At 54.0% G+C, this 17,703-nt stretch overlaps 1 protein-coding gene across 1 annotated transcript; it reads left to right on the forward strand.

Moving 5' to 3' along the window:
- Positions 1-3,653: 3,653 nt before the first annotated feature.
- LOC137457875 (olfactory receptor 14A16-like) lies at positions 3,654-16,565 on the forward strand. The gene is made up of 2 exons (XM_068169621.1): positions 3,654-3,660; positions 15,784-16,565. Exons 1-2 carry the CDS (start codon positions 3,654-3,656, stop codon positions 16,563-16,565), a joined length of 789 nt encoding a protein of 262 aa, XP_068025722.1.
- Positions 16,566-17,703: the final 1,138 nt, after the last annotated feature.

Genomic DNA, 17,703 nt, shown 5'->3' on the forward strand with positions numbered 1-17,703 from the left:
CTGGCCCTTGGTGCAGGTTGTGCCTGAGAGATGTCTGAGTGGGGGAGGTGCTGGACACAGCTGCTGTGATCCAGGAGAGCTCCAAGGCTCTGGCTTTAGGGTCACTGTTTTTAGAGGGGGAGATCATTGACTTTCATCAGGTGTTTCTCTGATCTGGGGAACCTTGGATGCTGAATCATCCTGGGATCTTTTGCCACTTGCACAGACCCTGAAGTTTTTGACTGTCAGAGTTTTCTATCAGCTCCCTGTTGGCTGTGATCCAAGCACAGATGCACTGAGCTGGCAGGAGCTGACCAATCCCCAAGCCACAGGGAGAGAAGAGCAAGGCTGGGAGAGCCCTGGTCAGGGCTGAGCCACTCCTTGCAGGTCAGTCCTCTCCTCTGAGCCCTTTGCTTCTCTCTGCCTGTGGTCATATCCTTCTCTTCTCTCCATCAGCCCTGCTCCTTTGTGCTGGGGAGGAGCAAAGTCTGCAGATCTGCTCCTTGGAACAGGTCAGAAGGTCAAGAACCCAACTTTGGGACAGCAGCAAGATCCCAGGCTCCAGCTGACCCCTGAGTATCTCTCAACCCTCTCCAGACCCTTCTCCAAAACCACACTTCACCACTTATAGAGCTTTGAGGGTCATTGGCTGTGCTGGAAATTTAGGAGTTCATCTCCCTGAGCCCCAGGTGGTCAGGTATCAGTTGCATGGCCAGAGGGGGATGGTTGGGATGGCTACATCCTGGGGGTGTCAGCCGCATCAGCACTACAACCAGGGGACTCAGCACAGGAGTTAGGGCTCTGATCCCTCCATTGCAAGAAGTCACACACAGTGTCCTTACTTCCCAGCCACTTGGTCCCCAAGGATTTGCCCAAGAGCACAGGGGTGACCATTCCTCTCAGCAGCATGGCCTCCTAGAAGGATCTGGACAAGATCTTGGAGGAGAAGAATCACCTGAAGAATAATTTGGAGGAGACAAAGCTCAGCCTTGAGGAATAGTTGAAGTGGTTGATGAAGACATGGATGAGGGCAGCAAGGATGAAGTATATGGATTAGGAGGAGTATGATAATAATTATGAGGAGGACAAGGGGGATGATGTGGAAGAAGAGGAGGATGATATGGAATAGGAGAAGAATAAAGAGAAGGAGGAGGAAGATGAAGAGGAGGAAGAGGGCAAACCCTTGTCAGCCCCTCTGTGCCACCCAAGCAGCCACATCAGTGCCCTGAGGGTGGGCAAAGCTTCCCACCCATCTTGGAGCTGGTGAAGCCCCACTGACCCCAGCCCAGTGCCCAGCCCTCTGTCTGTGGGGACTACGGCAAGAGCTTCATCCTCAGCTCCAACCTCATCCGGCACTGCTGCATCCACAGACAGAAGCAGCTGCACCTCTGAGCTGCCTGAGGCAAGAGCTCTACCCAGATGGCCACCCTCAGCCAGCCACACTACATGCACACCAGTGCCAGCCCTTCCCCTGCACAGGCTGCAGCAAAGGCGTCAACCACAGCTCCTCCCTCACCTGGCCCTGGTGCCCAGTGTGTCCCAGGGGACACAGCAATACACCGACCCAGGCACTGCCAGGCCAAACATGACCCCCCTGGGGGGCCTTCTCCAGCAGCTTGAACTGCAATCTCCTCCTTTACACTTTCTTTCCTCAGAAGCAAATGTGTCCCTGTCCTTCTCAGCACCAGCCAGTGCTGAGGAGAGTAATGACAGTGCTGAGTCAGCACAGCCACTGTCACCACTGCAGCTGGGCTGGGATTTGGCTGCTTTCCCCCCAACACTTTGGGTTTCCTAGAGGTAAAAGAAAAACCTCATCCCAAGGATAATGCCTAATTAGAATGGAAACCCCAACCCTAATAAAGTATTGTCTTTGCTTGGATTTTCTTTGACATTTCTGTCCCAAAAGGCCACTTTTGGGGACATATCTTCCCCAGGGCCAGAGATGAAGCCATGTGTCCACTTCAGGGAGGTGTCCTTGAAGGGTCCTGGGAGGGTCTTGAATGTGAAGTGAGGAAATCAAACTCAGTGCCTCCCATAGCCATTCAGCAGTATCCTTCACTAACCTGCATGGACATGGAATGCTCACTCCAAAATGTACCTGTGCTGAAAAGGTTAACTCTGGTCCTCATCTAGGACTCAGTAACACACAGGCATTGAAAGGATAAAATCTTATTTGATAAAGTCCTTCCTTGTCTTGGTCTTTGCTGCCATCTCTTGTCTTAACAACATTGCAGTCCCCATGTCTTGTGTCTTGTATTTTTCCTTTTGGTCCTTTGCCAGTCCCACAGAACTCTCCTTCTCTTGTTAGTGAGGCCCAGGGGTGTGAGAACCCAGCCTGCTTTCCAGACTCAGCCTTATTTCTCTCTCTGTCTAGAGCTGCCATCTGCTGCTCTATCTCCATTTGTTCTCCCAAGCTCCAGGTTTACTTTCTTGATGTCAGAAAGCTAAGCTCTGAACTAGTGGGAGAGTTTCTAACAGGTAGTGAGAAAGTTAAGAGAGGCAGAGTTTAGGCTGTGGCTGGGTTGATTCCTGGGCTTGAGGCCCAAGGGTCAATGCCAAGGATAAAGGCTGAAGCCAGGGTGAGCAATGGGGGCAGAGTCAGGGTCAGGAGTGTGTTTGGGAGGAGCTGAACTGTAAGTGGTGAGGTGAGGGATTGGCTCTGCTCCACTGCATTCAATCAGAGAGGATGGGAGGGGCCCAGGCTGTACTGGGAGTGCAACCTAGGATCCAGCCTGTACTGGGAGGTGATAAAAGCATTCAGTCTGTAATGGGAGGTGTGTCAGCTTCAATTCAGACCCTGAGGAGTCCCCCACACAGTGGAGGATGGCTGGGTGGGGAGGGAGGGATACACTTTCCTGCCAAGGAGCCCTGCACCCATGCCTGGTGAAGGAAGACAACGATCCCCTGATGAGAAGCAAGCTGCAGGGCTGCCAAGAATGGATCTTGATCAGATTCCTGATGTCTTCTTTTTGCCTTGTCTTTCTTGGCTTGAGTGCTGCTCACTGGACAGTCACTGGAAAATGAGAAAGCCTCCAGCAGAAGTTTCCAACCTACCACAGCCTGGGACTGCAGACACAGTGCTGTTAGGTCTGCCCTATGAACTGTCTGCCACTAAGGCAGCAGCTGAGCTGACCACAGACTCAAATGCAGGAGGAGTGTGGTTCACAGCTGCATTCACCCACTGCATGGGATGCAAATGGCAACAGAAAGCTGCAGTGCTGGAGGTTGGCACTGGGAAGACTGTGACAGAGGAAGGTGGTGCACAGGTAGAAGCATTGCCCTGCACTCATGCTGGCAGCAGAGAATGGTGCCACTGCTATTCACACTGATTCCTGTGCAGCCTACAAGGGTGCCACTGAATGGATGTGTCAGGGGGAATCTAATCAATCTGGAGAGCTGGAGACTGGCAATGATTCTGAGAAATAGGTCACTCAAGAGCCTCAAAGGTAGGATGGGTCAAAGGCCATGCCCAGAAGGGAAGAGCTGCTGCAAAATGGAACCAGCAGGCAGATCACCCAGCAAAAATTCCTGTGGTGAACAATGAAGGGAAAGATTGAGCAAGATTGACTGAGTGTCTGCACATCAGCAGAGGCCACCCAGGGAAGGCCAACCTCTATTCTGAGTGGCAGCCTCAAGGATCGTCAGTTTGAAACAATTCTTACATCTTGTCCACAATGTTGGGTAAGGCTTAAGGCCAACCACCCAAACCAAGCCTCTCCCCAACAGATCAGACACAAGAAGACTGTGTAGTCCCTGGCAAATTGATTATGTTGGCCCTTTGAAGACCTCTTCTGGGAAAAGTTATATCCTGGTAGGAGCAGAAGTGGTTTCAGGATGAACCATGGCCACAGCTCTCAGTACTGCCACAGGAGCTCAAAGGATTGAAGCTCTGGAGAAATGGTTCAGCATTCTACCTATGCCTGAGTGTGTCCAAAGTGCCAATGGATCACACTTCACAGTGAGCACAGTGCAAGACTGGGTGCAAGGAGAATGAATTAAACAAGTGTTCCCTACCCCATATTATCCTCAGGCTAATGGTGTGGCTGAACAGACCAATGGTCTTATTACAAGACATGCTGATAGCTCAAGGCATAGCTGGGCTCATGGTTGGCAGAAGCAGTTTTTACTGTCAGCAGCTGATGAGGAGTATATGGAAGCCCCAAAATTCAAACATCTAGTCCCATGGAACTAGTGATGGCTACTGCCCATGGACCTGATGGACAGAGGAGTGAATCCCTACCGTAGATATAGACAGCCCAACCTGTGCTAGTGAAGCTACTGTCCATTGGCATTGTGCCCATGATATTGGCAAAACCGAGAGGCTTCTATGCCTGGGAAGGCTTGGATGGGATTAGGATTGGGCAGGGACAGCAATGGGGAGGCTGGGGAGGGTGAGGAGCAAAGTTGTCCATACAGTGTCAGACCTGAAGGACAGATTTCCCTGCAAGTGCAGATGTCCTGGTGAGACAGCCTGGGTCAGTGTCACTTGGTGAATTATCATCTCTGCTCTGAACTGAAAGCTAACAGAATATTCTACCTTTGATATCAAATAAATAATAAAGGAGCTTTGTGAGGAGCACTTTGAAATCCTGAAGAAAACTACAGAGACACAAATAGCTCTTAGGGCACTTGGGGATCATTGCCTGAGCCTCACACACTGAGAGGAGACTGAAGGAATCTGCTCAAGAACTCAGAAGAAAAACAAAGAGTGCCTTGAAGTATTAATTGGCCTCACTGAGGGCCATTAGCAACAAAGCCTCCCAGGGGTTGTCAGAGAAGCTCAATGGAGGCCATGATTGAAGGCAGACAAAGGCAAAGTGCAGCTGAACAAACCCTGGCCTTGGTTTAGGCAAGAGAAAGGCCAAGCTCTGACCCTCAGGCCTTGGAAAGGCAGATCCTGAGAGCCTCCAACTAAAACTTCCTCTCAGCAGCCATGGTGGCAGAAGCTGCTGCCAGAAGGAAGAGGATCAAGACCTTGTCCCACTTGAGCCTTTCAGCCCTGCCAGAGCCCTTGGCCATTCCGCCTGCAGGCTGTGCTACACTGTCCCATGCCTGCAGCTCTTTCCCTTCAGGCTGTTGACATCCATCTGGCTTCCCCAGCCAGCTCTCCCCCTGACATTTCCACAACTTCACTCAGGGCACTCCACTCTTCCTGCCTGTTCCTTGACACACAAAGGATCTCCAGACTCCTTCTGGGTCACCTCTTGCACCACAGCTCTACACTTTGAGTGACATTTCTTTGTCCTGGCCTCCAGTCTGAACCTTTAAGCTGCACTTTCTGAAGGCTTTCTTCTGTGTCCACAACCAAGAAAAGCTCCATCTCCTGCCAGCCCCCTTCAAGCAGGTGCACATCACCCCTGAGCCTTCACTTCACCAGGCTAAAGAATCTCAGCAGCTTCAGGTTCTAGATGGAGACTCCAAACTCCATCCAGGCAGATCTCCTAGGGAGGTTCTACAGTACCTCTCCATTCCTCCAGTCTAAGGAACTCCACAGCCAGACACCATTGCAGATGTGGTCACAGCAGTGCTGAGTGCAGGGGGAGGACAACCTCTGTGTCTGGGTGGCCACACTCCTCCTGCCACAGCCCAGCTGCACTTGGCCTTCTGCACTCTGCTCAGGCTCTGCTTCAGCCCAGGCCATTGGGAATGGTCCCTGCCAGAGGCCTTTCTGCCTGGGCACAGAGCAGAACCTCCAGCTGCAAAGCAACAGTCAAGGCACCTCCCTGCTGCTGCCTTTCTGCTTGGCAGGCACAAAGGATGGCACAGTCCCCAGCCCAGCCCTGGGCCTGCTGCTGGCCAATGATACAAAGGGATTGGAGTTTTCAGTGACCTCACACTCACCTCCTGACCATGTGCCTCCTCCTGCCCTAGGAGCTTCTCAGCTATCCCTGATGTCCCAATGCTGGCCCAAGGTCTCAGACTGCTTGTGGCCTGGCAGCTCACAGGCAAAAGAAACCTTTCCCTGGCCTGCCAAGGCAGGTCCCTGCTGCTGCCTTTCAGCTTCTCCAGCAGCCACAGCCAAGCCCTGTCCCTGCTGCTGTCCCATCAGGCCCTCAGGTGGCAGGGAGCTGACAACCCAGCTCCAAGGCTATTCCTACAGGGGCTGCTAGGTGCTTAGGAACAGGGAGTCACACAAGTCCCTTGTCCACCACATGCCTTCTGATGCCCTGCTGGGGACTCTGGCAGCTGGAAGGCCTAAAGCACAGAGGCCAGGCAGGAGCCAGGGGCTGCCCTCTCAGCTGCTGCAGCAAGAAGTGACCTCCCAGTCCCTTTCCTGCCCTCTCCCTGCTGCTGCCCTCTCAGCTGCTGAGCCAGCAGTGACCTCCCAGCCCCTGCCCAGCCTTGTGCCTGCTGCTGTGCAGGAGATCCTGAGGCCACAGCTGAGGTGCCCATGGCATTGCCACCCATCTGCTCCTGGTGTCCATGAGCTTCTAAGCCACAGGCCACCTCCTGCTCCTCTTCCTCTGGCAGCTCCCAGCTCCTGCCCTGTGCCAGGTGCCAAGTGGGGTCATTCAGGAGTGGGAGGGGATGCAGGTGAGGGTCAGAGCACAGGAAGTCTGAACTGGGAGCCTCACCTTGAATATCTCCAGGAAGAGGCCTCAATCATCTCCCTGGGACACCTGTTCCAGTGTTCCACCACCCTCATAATGAAGGAGTTCTTCCTCATATCCCATTTGAATCTACTTTTCTCTAGTTTGATGCCATTGCCTCTCATCCTGTCCCTGCAGGCCTCTGCAAACAGTCCCTCTCCATCCTTCTTGTATCCCTATTCAGGTACTAGAAGGCTGCTATTAGGTCTCCCCAGAGCCTTCTCTTCTCCAGGCTGAACACCCCCAGTTCCCTCAGCCTGTCCTCACAGCAGAGCTGCTGCAAGCCCCTGATCATTTCTGTGGCCCTCCTGTGGATCTGCTGATCTGCTCCATCATCTCCATGTCCTTCCTGTGTTGAGGGCTTCAGGGGAGGTCTTACCAGAGCCAAGAGGCAGGATCCTCTCTCTCCATCTCAGGCCATGCAGCTTAGCATACAGCCTAGGCTCCCATTGGCCTTCTGGGATGCAAGCTCACATTACCTGCTCCTGGCCAGCATCTCCTCCACCAGCACCCCCAAGACATTCTCCTCAGGGCTGCTTTCTAACACCTCCTCTCCCAGCCTGTATTGATAGTGAGGATTGTTCCAGCCCAGCTGCAGGATCCTGCTCTTGCTCTTGTTGAACCTCATGAGGGTCACCTGGGCACCACCTCTCCAGCTTGTCCAGGTCCCTCTGGATACCATCCTGTCCCTCTGGCATCTCAACAGCACCACTCAGCTTGGTGCCATCTGCACACTTGCTGGTGGTGTCTCCATCCCTCTGTCTATAGCACTGATAAAAGTATTAAACAGCACAGGATGGGATGAGTGGAATCACTTTTTCCTGGGACAAGGCCTGGGCTGTACTTGGAGATGTTAATGGCACCCACTTTGAAATGGGAGACGGCCAAGAGAGGACTCTGATGTGATTAGGGTATGGAGTTGTGACTGTGACAGGGCCCAGCCTGTGGTGGGAGGGTATTAAGGACCTCAATATGTACTGGGATGAGTCCCAGACTGTATTGGGATGTGTCCAGGGAACTCAGGCTATTCTGGGATGGTTCCCAGTCTGCCTGGGGTGTGGTTAAGGAATGCAGCTTGTACTGGGAGTGGTTCCAGTCTTGTCCTGGGAGGGGTTCAGGTGGTGCAGCTTTTCCTGGAAGCAGGCACAGTCTATACTGGGAAGGAGTCCTGTTCTCTGGTTTGCAGTGGGAGCAAAGCACTTGGTACTTGGAGGGCATCAGAGCTTCAGCTTTGCTGTGGGCTGAGACCCTGTCTGTACTGGGAGGAGATCAGGAGATGCAGTTTGCACTGGGCAGGTTCCCAGTCTGTACTGGGTGATGCCATTGGATCCATTTCCTCCAGGACAGGGCCTGCACTTTACTGGGATGGGATCAGGGCACCAGTTTTTCTTGGGCAGGACCTAGTCTGTACTGGGAGTGAGTCAGGAGATGTAGTTTGTACTGGGAGTGGGCCCAGTCTGTACTGGATTGGAACCAGAGTACACAGTTAACATGTGGAGGGATGCATTAGGAACTGGGAAAGGGTCCAAGGGATGCACTTTGTACTGACACAGGAAACTGTATGGGAGATGGCAAAGTGATGCAGTTTGTACTGGGATGAGAGCACATCTGAGCTGGGAAGGGTTCAGGAAATGCAGTTTGTACTGAGATGTGACCAGGTCTGTACTGGGAGGGGATAAATGGTTCCCAACTGTACTATGTGGGGATCAGGCTGTCCTGGAATGTGCCCAGGGAACACAGCTTGTACTGGAACAGGGTTCAGGCTGCACTGGAAGGGCATAGGGGATCCACTTTTTATTGGGACAAGGCCTAATGTCTACCAGGAGGGATGAAAGGGATCCTGTTTGGACTGGGACAGGGCCCAGACTGCAATGGGAGGGCATGAGGGTGTGCAGTTTGTACTGGGATGGATGCATTCAGTACTGGGAAAGCAGACAGGGGATAGATTCTGTGCTGGGATGGAATCCAGGCTGCAGTGCTAGAGGACAGTATGATCCAATTTGTGCTGGGATGAGGCCACATCTGTACTGGGAGGGGATAAAGAAACCATGTTTGGGCTGAGTCTATACTGGAAGGGGGTCAGGGTATCCAGTATGGACTCTGAGTAGGTGCAGTCTGTGATGGGAGGGGGTTGGGGTTGCCACTGGAGGCAGCCAGCTCTATCCCTGTGTCTGTGTGCTTGGTGCTGCTCTCCAGGCACAGCCATAGAAATAGATTTGAGTTCAGGATCCCTTGCAGTCAGTCAGGGTCAGTCTTGTCCTTATCCACCCTGTGATTCAGAGGCTCTTTGATTAGAACACATTCTGCTGAATCACCTTGGGGATTGCACATTGCTTCATGAAGAAAGGCTTCTAGGATCCAACCTTTTCATCTGCTTCTCAATCTCAAGAACTCTTGACTGGCTGAGAAATCACAGCCATGGCAGAACTTCTTGGCTTTGCCTCACCCTTGTGGACAGGCAAGCTGCTGAGAGACATCTTGTGCTGAGCAGATGGTTCCAGAGGGCTTGGATTGCTGAGGCAACTTTCTCAGCCTTGGCTTTGCTTTGCTTCCAAAGAGCAACAATTCTTCTGTGGCTCTGTGCAGGCAGTTCTCTAAGGAGAGCAGGGGGCAGCTGGTGCCATGGAGCTGTGAGCTCCAGCTGCAGAGAGCAGTGGAGAAGTCTGATGCAAGGAGCAGGGATGTAAGGCCCAGGTGGGCAGGGACAGCAATGGGGAGGTTGGGGAGGGTGAGCAGCAAAGTTGTCCACTCAGTGTCAGCCCTCAAAGGACAGCTTCTCCTCCCAGTCCAGACCCCCTGAGCAGACAGCCTGCATCATTCTGGCTTGGTGGATGCTGCTGTCACCTCTGCCCTCATCTGAGAAAGAATCAAAGAGTTTCCCATCAGAATCTGAGCTTTGTGAGGTGCACTTTGAACTCTTGAAGTAAACAACAAAGACACAAAGAGCTCCTCAGGGCACTTGGGAATCATTCCATGAACCTCAGGTACTGAGAGAAGAGTGAAGAAACTGTGCAAGAAGCAAGAAGCAAAACACAAAGTACCTTGAAGCACTGATTGGCCCCACTGAGGCTTGTTACTGCCAAAGCCTCCCCAGGGACTCGTTAGAGCAGCTCAGGAGAGGCTGTGATTGCAGCAGACAAAGGCAAAGTGTAGGAGAGCAAACTCTGGCTCTGGTTTCTGCAGCACAAAGGCCAAGGCCTGGCCACAGCCCCTGGGCAGGCAGACCCTGTACCTCATGTGTGGGTCAAGGCTCTTCAGGTGCAGTGGGGGTGGGGTGTGGGTTTCATAGCAGCATAGCATGGCCTAGGTTGGAAGGGACCTCAGAGCTCATCTGCTCCAACCTCCCTGCCATAGGCAGGGATGCCTCTCCAATAGACTCAGCTGCTCAAGGCCTCATCCAGCCTGGCCTTGAACACCCTCAGGAGAGGACATCCTACCTGGACAGCCTATCCCAGAGTCCCACAACCCTCATACTGAAGAACTTCTTCCTAAGACCCAGTCTAAGCCTCTTTTTCCTCACCTTCAAACCTTTCCCTCCTGTCCTGTCACCAGACACCCTCATGAAAAGTTCCTCTCCAGCCTTCCTTTAGGATCCCTGTAGGGTTTGTGATGCTGAGTGGAGGACAAGGGCCTGACAGTCCCCAGCCTTCCTGGGGCTGTGGACAGAGGCAGTGAGGCCCTCCCAGTGCCTTAGGACAACATCTCCTCACAGGCCTTGGGGGCAGAGAATTGCCAGAGTCAATGGAGCACAGCCTTGGCTTCTCTTCATCACTCCCACCACTGCCATTGCCCTTTGCCAGCTCTCCCACAGCTTTGTCCTGCACTGTCTCACAGCTGCTTCTCCTGCCCTGCAGGCTGCAGACACTCATCTCACTTCCCCACCTTGGCCTTTCCAGGCCTTCACTGACACCTGCCCACACTCACACTCTGCTCCTTGGGACACAAAGAGAAGGGCTGATCCCAGACTCCTTCTGCAGAACTTCTCAGGCCACAGCACTACCCTTTGAGAGAGGTTTCTTGCTCCTCATGGCCAGTCTGCACCTGCCGGGCTGCACCATCTGGCAGTGTTCCTCTCTCCTGCTCTTTCCTACCTCACCAGGAGCTCCCAAGGCTGCTGGCCTTGCAGTTTCTTGCATAGACAGCACCAAGCCCTGTGCCTGCTGCTGTCCCATCAGGTACTCAGGCAGCAGAGACACAGCATCCAACCCATCAGCCCCTTCCTGCAGTCAGCCCAGGCCCTCTGGCAGAGGGCTTCTCCCAGATCACTGTGCCCATCTGCCAGCCATGAGCCCAGGGCTGCCCTATCAGCTCCTGCAGACACAACTGACCTCACAGTCCCTTTCCCAGCTGTGTTCCTGCTGTTGGCCAATCCTCTCAGGAGGCAGAAGTGGCCTCACCTCCCCCTTCCCAGTCCTTGGCTTTCTACTGAATGGTGAGTTCCTGAGACACAACTGAGCACAGGATTGCACACTCAGCCCTCAGCCTCCCTGTGGCCAGAGCCTGAGCAGATCCAAGTTTCACCAGATGCATCTGGGAGATTTCCTACCAAGGCTTTGAGTGGAGAAGCTGCTGGCTCTGTCCTGCTGCATGTGTGGAGGAGACTCCTGCACATCCTCTTCTCCAATGATGCTGCTTAGAGCAGGGTTAAGCAGATGAGGTCCCTCAAGGGCTGTGCCCAGATTGGCTTCATCTCCTGAGGAGCTGCAAGGGCCCTGGCTCAGATGGTGCAGGGAGTTCATGAAGACATTTCACATTGCTGGCCCAAGGGCTTGCCCTGAGGGATGCCACTGGGAAGTGTCTGCCAGGAGGACTCTCCACTGGTGACATTTGGGCTTCCTCCACCACCTCATCCATGTCTGCACTCCAGCTCTCAGCAGTCTGGCTCTAAAGAGAGTATGGGGGACCATGGCAAAGCCCTGGCTAAGGTCCAGGCACCACAAAACATCCTGTTCTTGCCCCTAACCATATGGGTTCAGCAATACCTCTCTTGCAAGGGCCTGCAAATGGCATCAGAGGTGTTTGAGCCTTCACCTTCCCAGGGACTGTGCTGAGGGTGACCAGCCTGCAATGTTCCCCATCCTCCTTTTTGGTGTTCTTGAAGAGGCCTTTTCCAAGGAGCACAGAACCTCTGGGATGGCTCTGTGCACATCTCAGGGCACAGTCCAGCAAGGGTGATGTGAGCAGACAGCAGCCTGCCCAAGCCATCTGAGATGAATCTCCCTGGGCCAGTAGGGTTTGTTCTGGAGTGACACACAGCAATGTCCCAGCTCTGTCAGGTGTCCACATCTGAGCTGGCCTCATGGAACCCTAATGGAGTGTGGGATGTTCAGAGACAGTGTCCTTCCCCATCACTCACACAAGCCCTGCCCTACAGTGGTCAGAGAGTCTCCCTGGCCTTCTGCTGCACCTGCCAGAGGCTGGGAGGGTCCTCAAAGCTTCAGTGCCCTGGTACCTCCAGAAATAACTGATGGTGTTTGTTCACTCATGTTCACCTCACCTCATCTGCTGACATCTCATCTGCACAATGCAAACAGGCACTGCTGACCTCCTGAGGCCATGTCCTCCTGTGGAGGGACAAAGAGTCTATCCAAGCTGAGTGTGAGGCTGCTGCTGGAAACAGTGGTTGTGAAGCCCAGTCTAGGATGACTGCCCTGGGACAGCTTCCCCAGGGTGTCCAGTGAACACAGACACAGTCCAGACCCTTCTCTGCTCATCCTTCAGGTCACTTGCAGCAGGCCTGGCTGTGTGAGGACACTGCTGTGTGCCCCAGCCCTGCACACTCACACACTTTAGCTGTTCCCTGCTGTTTGCATCTGTTGGACAATTTCTTGGGCATGCTCTTGAAGGAAACTTTGGAAGAAGACCTAAGCCTTCAGGCACTGCCCTAAGCAGATCACCTGTCTGTGTGGAACTGCTCTTGTGGAGGCCATCTGAGCCAAAGAGGTTCCCATGGCCTGTGTCTTCCTGTGATCATGGGACTGCCACGCAGCAGGATGGTGCCCAAGCTGCCAGAGCACTCAGGCCTTGCCCCAACACAGGGGCTGAGCAGGAGAGTGTGGAAGTGGACTGAGAACAGCCCTGGGAAAAAACAAGTGCAGGGAGGACCCTATCAGAGCAGTCCTGGCTTTGGAGCACAGGGCAGGAACAGTGCTCTGGATTCCTCTGGGGTTCACAGGGCATGGAGCGGTGGAGACGGTGACTCCTCTTCTCTCCCACAGCAGCAGGGTCACACAGCCATGCAGCTAAATGCTGCTCCTGCTCTGTGCAGCTCCTCAGCCTGCTGCTTCAGGCTGAGGCAGATGTTTGCACTGCTGGACTCGGCTATGTCCCTTCCCTGGCAACTGGGCAGATCTCACCCTCGGGGGTCCAGTCCTCTTGAAGGCACATCGGGCACTTGGTCTCTTTGTTGTCCTATGACCACCACATCTCCATCTGCAAAGACCTTGGTGAGTGCCCAGAGATCTCCCAAGATGTGCTTGGGAGGCCTCAGGCACATGACCAGTAGAGAGAGGCTGAAGGCCATGTGCTCAATGGTGTGAAGAGTGAGGACAAGAGCAGAGTAGCCTCAGAGTGCCTGGGGAGTGGTTTGAGACATGGAGAAGCTTTTCTGCACAGTGACAAAGTGCAAGAGAGAGAAACAAAGCCACAAAGTGCAGCTGGGGAGGTCCAGACTGGAGATGAGGAGAAAGAAATGTCACTGCAAGACATCCCCCAGCAGCAGCCTGGAGCACTCCAAGGCTTGGAGTCTCAAGGAACACCCAGGGAGGACGGAGAGAGAGCAGCAAAGGAAGGTGCCAGCAAGGTGGGGCAGCTGGCTGGGTGACTACAGCCTGCAGGGAAAGAGGCTCAGCTGATGCAGCAGCAGAGGACAGCCTGAGGGGCAGATGGCAGAGGGCTGTGGGAGAGCTGAAAGGCTCCTGGCAGAGCCAAGCTCTTCCTGCCTTTGGTTCTGGCTGTGGTCTGTGCCACTGATGCCTCTGAGGAGACAACTTCTCCTTCCAACCCTGGGGCCTCATTGCCTCCTTGTCCATTCTCAGGAGCCTGGGAGGGGTTGTGCCATAGTCCTGCTCTTGACATTGGTCCTCTCCACATCTCACTGCTCCAGGAATCCCCCTGAGGGGTGAGGGAGGGACAGGATTTGCCTGTCCAGGAGCCAGGGGTCAGGGCTTGACCCTTTGCATTGATGAAACACCTCCAGGTTTGCTCAGCATCAGAGACATCTTCCTCTGCTTGTCCTGACCTCTCAGCACTGCCTCCAGTTCTCTGCTCCAACCACAGCCTGCAGACACTTTCCCAGCAGTGTTCTCACTGGGACCCATCAACAAGAGAAGAAACTTCAGAGTTTGAAAGTGACTTCAACTTCTGGAGAGGTTTCATCATCTTCCTCTCAGTCTCTGATGTTTACATGGCACCAAAGCCACCAGAGGGTCATTAATTTGCCCTTGGGTTGGTCCTCTGCTGCTCAGCTGGGCTGAGCTCTGTGGCTGAAGGGAGCTGCTGGAAAGTAGGCAGCAATGAAAAGTGTCAGCTGTGCCCAGGAGCAGCTCCTTGGCACAGCACAGCAGGGCTGAGGGCACTGCCAGTGGATCTCAGCGAGGTGAAGAAGGGAAAGAGAGCTTCGAGGTGTCCAGGAGGGTGACTGAGAGCTGACAGGAGGAGAAGTCACTGCAGTCACTGACACGGTGAGTCTGTGGGGGCAGGACAGTGCAGGTGCAGCTCCTGGAGGCATCTCCTAAAGCTGGCACAGCCACAGCTGGTTGGGGCTGGAAGGAAATCTTCCTGTGCAGAGGCTCTTTTCAGGCTTTTCTGAAGAGCTGTGGAGCCCTGGGGTGCAGGCAGGGGTGGTGAGGGCTGTCCTTCAGAGCAGGGTCCCTGCAGCCCAGGGGCTGTGTGCTGGGGCAGGGACTCTGCTGCCTGCCAGGCTCAGCACTCAGCCTGCCCAGGGAGCTCCACACAGTGCTGTGGGCAGAAGCTGTGAGTGGCAGGAGACAGCCCTGGCAGGGCAGGACAGGGCAGGGCAGGGTCCTTCTGCTGTGGGGATGGAGCTGTGTTGGTCAGAGCTGCTCACAGTTCTAGCTCCCCCCTGGGCATTTCTGAGGAGGCTTTCCAGAAGAGCATCAAGGCAGCATTTTGCTGGAAGGGAAGGAGTCTTGGCTTTGAATGTTGATCCCCTTGGTGTGCTGGGAGGGCTGTGTGAGACTAGAGTTTATTTCACTGCCATTCACAAGAATCTGAGGTTTTATTAGCCTTTGTCTGAGCTGCTCCTGAGCCCTGCACACCCAGAGCTGCCCCTGGGCAGTGTCCTGCTGCTGGGAGGGGTCTGCAGGGCAGAGCTCAGCACACAGCAGGTGGGATGAGCTCTGTCAGCAGGGACAGGGAGGAGAGCTGGGCAGAGAGAAGCAGCTCCTGGCAGGGACAGCTGCTGGCAGCAGGGACTTGGGCAGTGGGGGGAGAGGAATCTGCTGTCAGAGATGCCCTGGCAAGGAGGATCAGGCACCTCTGTGCCATTCTCTGCACTGCAGACACATTTCCCAATGCAACCTTTTGCTCTCCTCTTCTACCCAGCAGAAGCAGTGCCCTCAAAGCTATGGGCTCCAGGTCAGGAGTCACAACCTTGGCAGCTGACATTCATCTGAAGGCTCTAGAAAGCTCCCCCTCCAAAAAAAGGAGAACAAAAGCTCTTCATTTCCGTCCTGTGAGCTGCAGAGAGCAGAGCTGGGGAAGGAGAAGGCTTCACCCCCAGCCCCCTCTGCCTTTCTCTCTTCCCTTCACTGTCTCTGCAGCACTGCAGAGCTGGTCTCTGTTTTCCACCTCTCCCTGGGACTCTCATTCCCTGGGATTGGGCTGTTGGTCACCTTTTGTTCTGACACCAGAGGAATCTTCATGGCAATTCTGGGTCCCTGCTGCATTTGAAGCTGTCATGAATCATCAGTGGATGGTAGCGATGGGACTGAGCTGATCCATTCCTCATGCAGCTCAGGGACAAGGATTACAATGAGGCTGAGAGAAGTGTGCCTTAAATTGTCACTGCCTTTCCCTCCTTGGACAGGTCTCCATGGCCAGAGGCAGCAGATGGCCAACAGCAGCTCCATCACCCACTTCCTCCTCCTGCCATTCCCAGGCACAAGGCAGCTGCAGCTCCTGCACTTCTGCCTCTTCCTGGCCATCTACCTGGCTGCCCTGCTGGGCAATGGCCTCACCATCACCACCATAGCCTGGGACCACCACCTCCACACCCCCATGTACTTCTTCCTCCTCAACCTCGCCCTCACTGACATAGGCTGCATCTCCACCACTGTGCCCAAATCCATGTCCAATTCCCTGAGGGACACCAGGGACATCTCCTATGCAGGATGTGCTGTACAAGTCTTTTTTTTCCTCTTTTTCATTTCAGCAGAGTTTTATCTCCTCACCTCCATGTCCTACGATCGCTATGTTGCCATCTGCAGACCCCTGCACTATGAGACCCTCCTGGGCAGCAGAGTTTGTCTCCACCTGGCAGCAGCTGCCTGGGCCTGTGGCTTTCTCTATGCTCTGCTGCACACAGCCAATACATTTTCCCTGCCCCTCTGCCAGGGCAATGTTGTGGACCAGTTCTTCTGTGAAATCCCCCAGATCCTCAAGCTCTCCTGCTCCACATCCTACCTTACAGAAGTGTGGCTTCTTATGGTCAGTATCTCTTTAGATTTTGTCTGTTTTGCGTTGATTGTGGTGTCCTATGTGCAGATCTTCAGGGCAGTTCTGAGGATCCCCTCTCAGCAGGGACGCCACAAAGCCTTTGCCACCTGCCTCCCTCACCTGGCTGTGGTCTCCCTGTTTATCAGCACTGCCTTTTTTGCCTACCTGAAGCCCTCCTCCATCTCCTCCCCATCCCTGGATCTGTTACTGGCTGTTCTGTACTCGGTGATGCCTCCAGCAGTGAACCCCCTCATCTACAGCCTGAGGAACCAGGAGCTCAAGGCTGCCCTGAACAAACTGATCATTGGACAGTTTTAGAAGCAATAAACTCTTTGTCTTCTCCTGCAGAGCATTTCTGATGTCACTCAGTGCAGGCCCAGCCTGGCTTTTGTACTTTGTGGTGGTGGATTTTCCTGTTTATAATGTTGACATCCCTGTGCTAATTCACTCTCTGCTTTGTTTTATTGATCTGGTGTTTGTGTCCCAGGGTCTGTGTCCTTGTTCAGTTAAACAAAATAAAGAGCCTTTCAGTAACAGTTTTGTTTCTTGAGAACCTTCCTCCAAGCCTCCTCTGGAGCTTCAGGACAAGTCCTGTGTGCAGAGGCAGAGGGACAAAGAGTACCAGCATAGCAGCATTGCCAGGGAGCACTAGCACCTGGACTTAGTTCCAGGGCTGTTCTCTTTCCATTTCCAGCCTCTTCTGGGTCAGTGCAAGGCCTGAGTGCTGTGGCAGCTTGGTCATTGTTGTGCTGCATGCCAGTCCTGTGACCACAGGCAGGGACAGGCCATGGGAACTACTATGAGCTGGCCCCCAAGAGGAGTTCCACAATGACAGATGATCTGCTCAGGGCAGAGTCTGAAGGCTTAGGGCTTCATCCAAAGTTTCTCTCTAGAGCAGGCCCAAGAAAGTGTCCCAGGGATGCAAACAGCAGGGAACAGCCAAAGTGTGAATGTGCAGGGCTGGGGCACACAGCAGTGTCCTGGCACAGACAGGCCTCCTGCAAAAGGCCTGAAGGAGCAGCAGAGCAGGCTCTGATCTGTGTCTCTGTTCACTGCACACTCTGGGGAAGCTGTCCCAGGGTAATCATCCTGCTCTAGCCTCTCACCACCACCATTTCCACCACTGGTCTCTCACCACAGCTTGCGAAGTTTTTTGTCCCCCAGTTGCAGGTCACAGGATCAGGAGGTCAGCAGTGGCTGCTGGCATTGCACAGATGAGATGCAAGCATGGACATGGTGTGTGAGCTGAGAAGAACCTGAGTGAGCACAAACACCATCAGCTGTGGCTGGGGTACCAAGGCACTGGAGATGTGAGGAGCTTCCCAGCCTCTGGCAGGGGCAGCAGGAAGCCAGGGACACTCTGCCTGCTGCAGTGCAGAGCCTGTGTGAGTGGTAGGGAAAGACTGTATGAACATTCTGAGGTGCAGAACGAGTTCACAATGCCTGGCAGAGCCCT

This window comes from Melanerpes formicivorus, unplaced genomic scaffold (genome assembly GCF_026170545.1).
Source record: "Melanerpes formicivorus ecotype bairdi unplaced genomic scaffold, bMelFor1.0.p_v2 SCAF_206, whole genome shotgun sequence".
NCBI classification, from domain to species: Eukaryota; Metazoa; Chordata; class Aves; order Piciformes; family Picidae; genus Melanerpes; species Melanerpes formicivorus.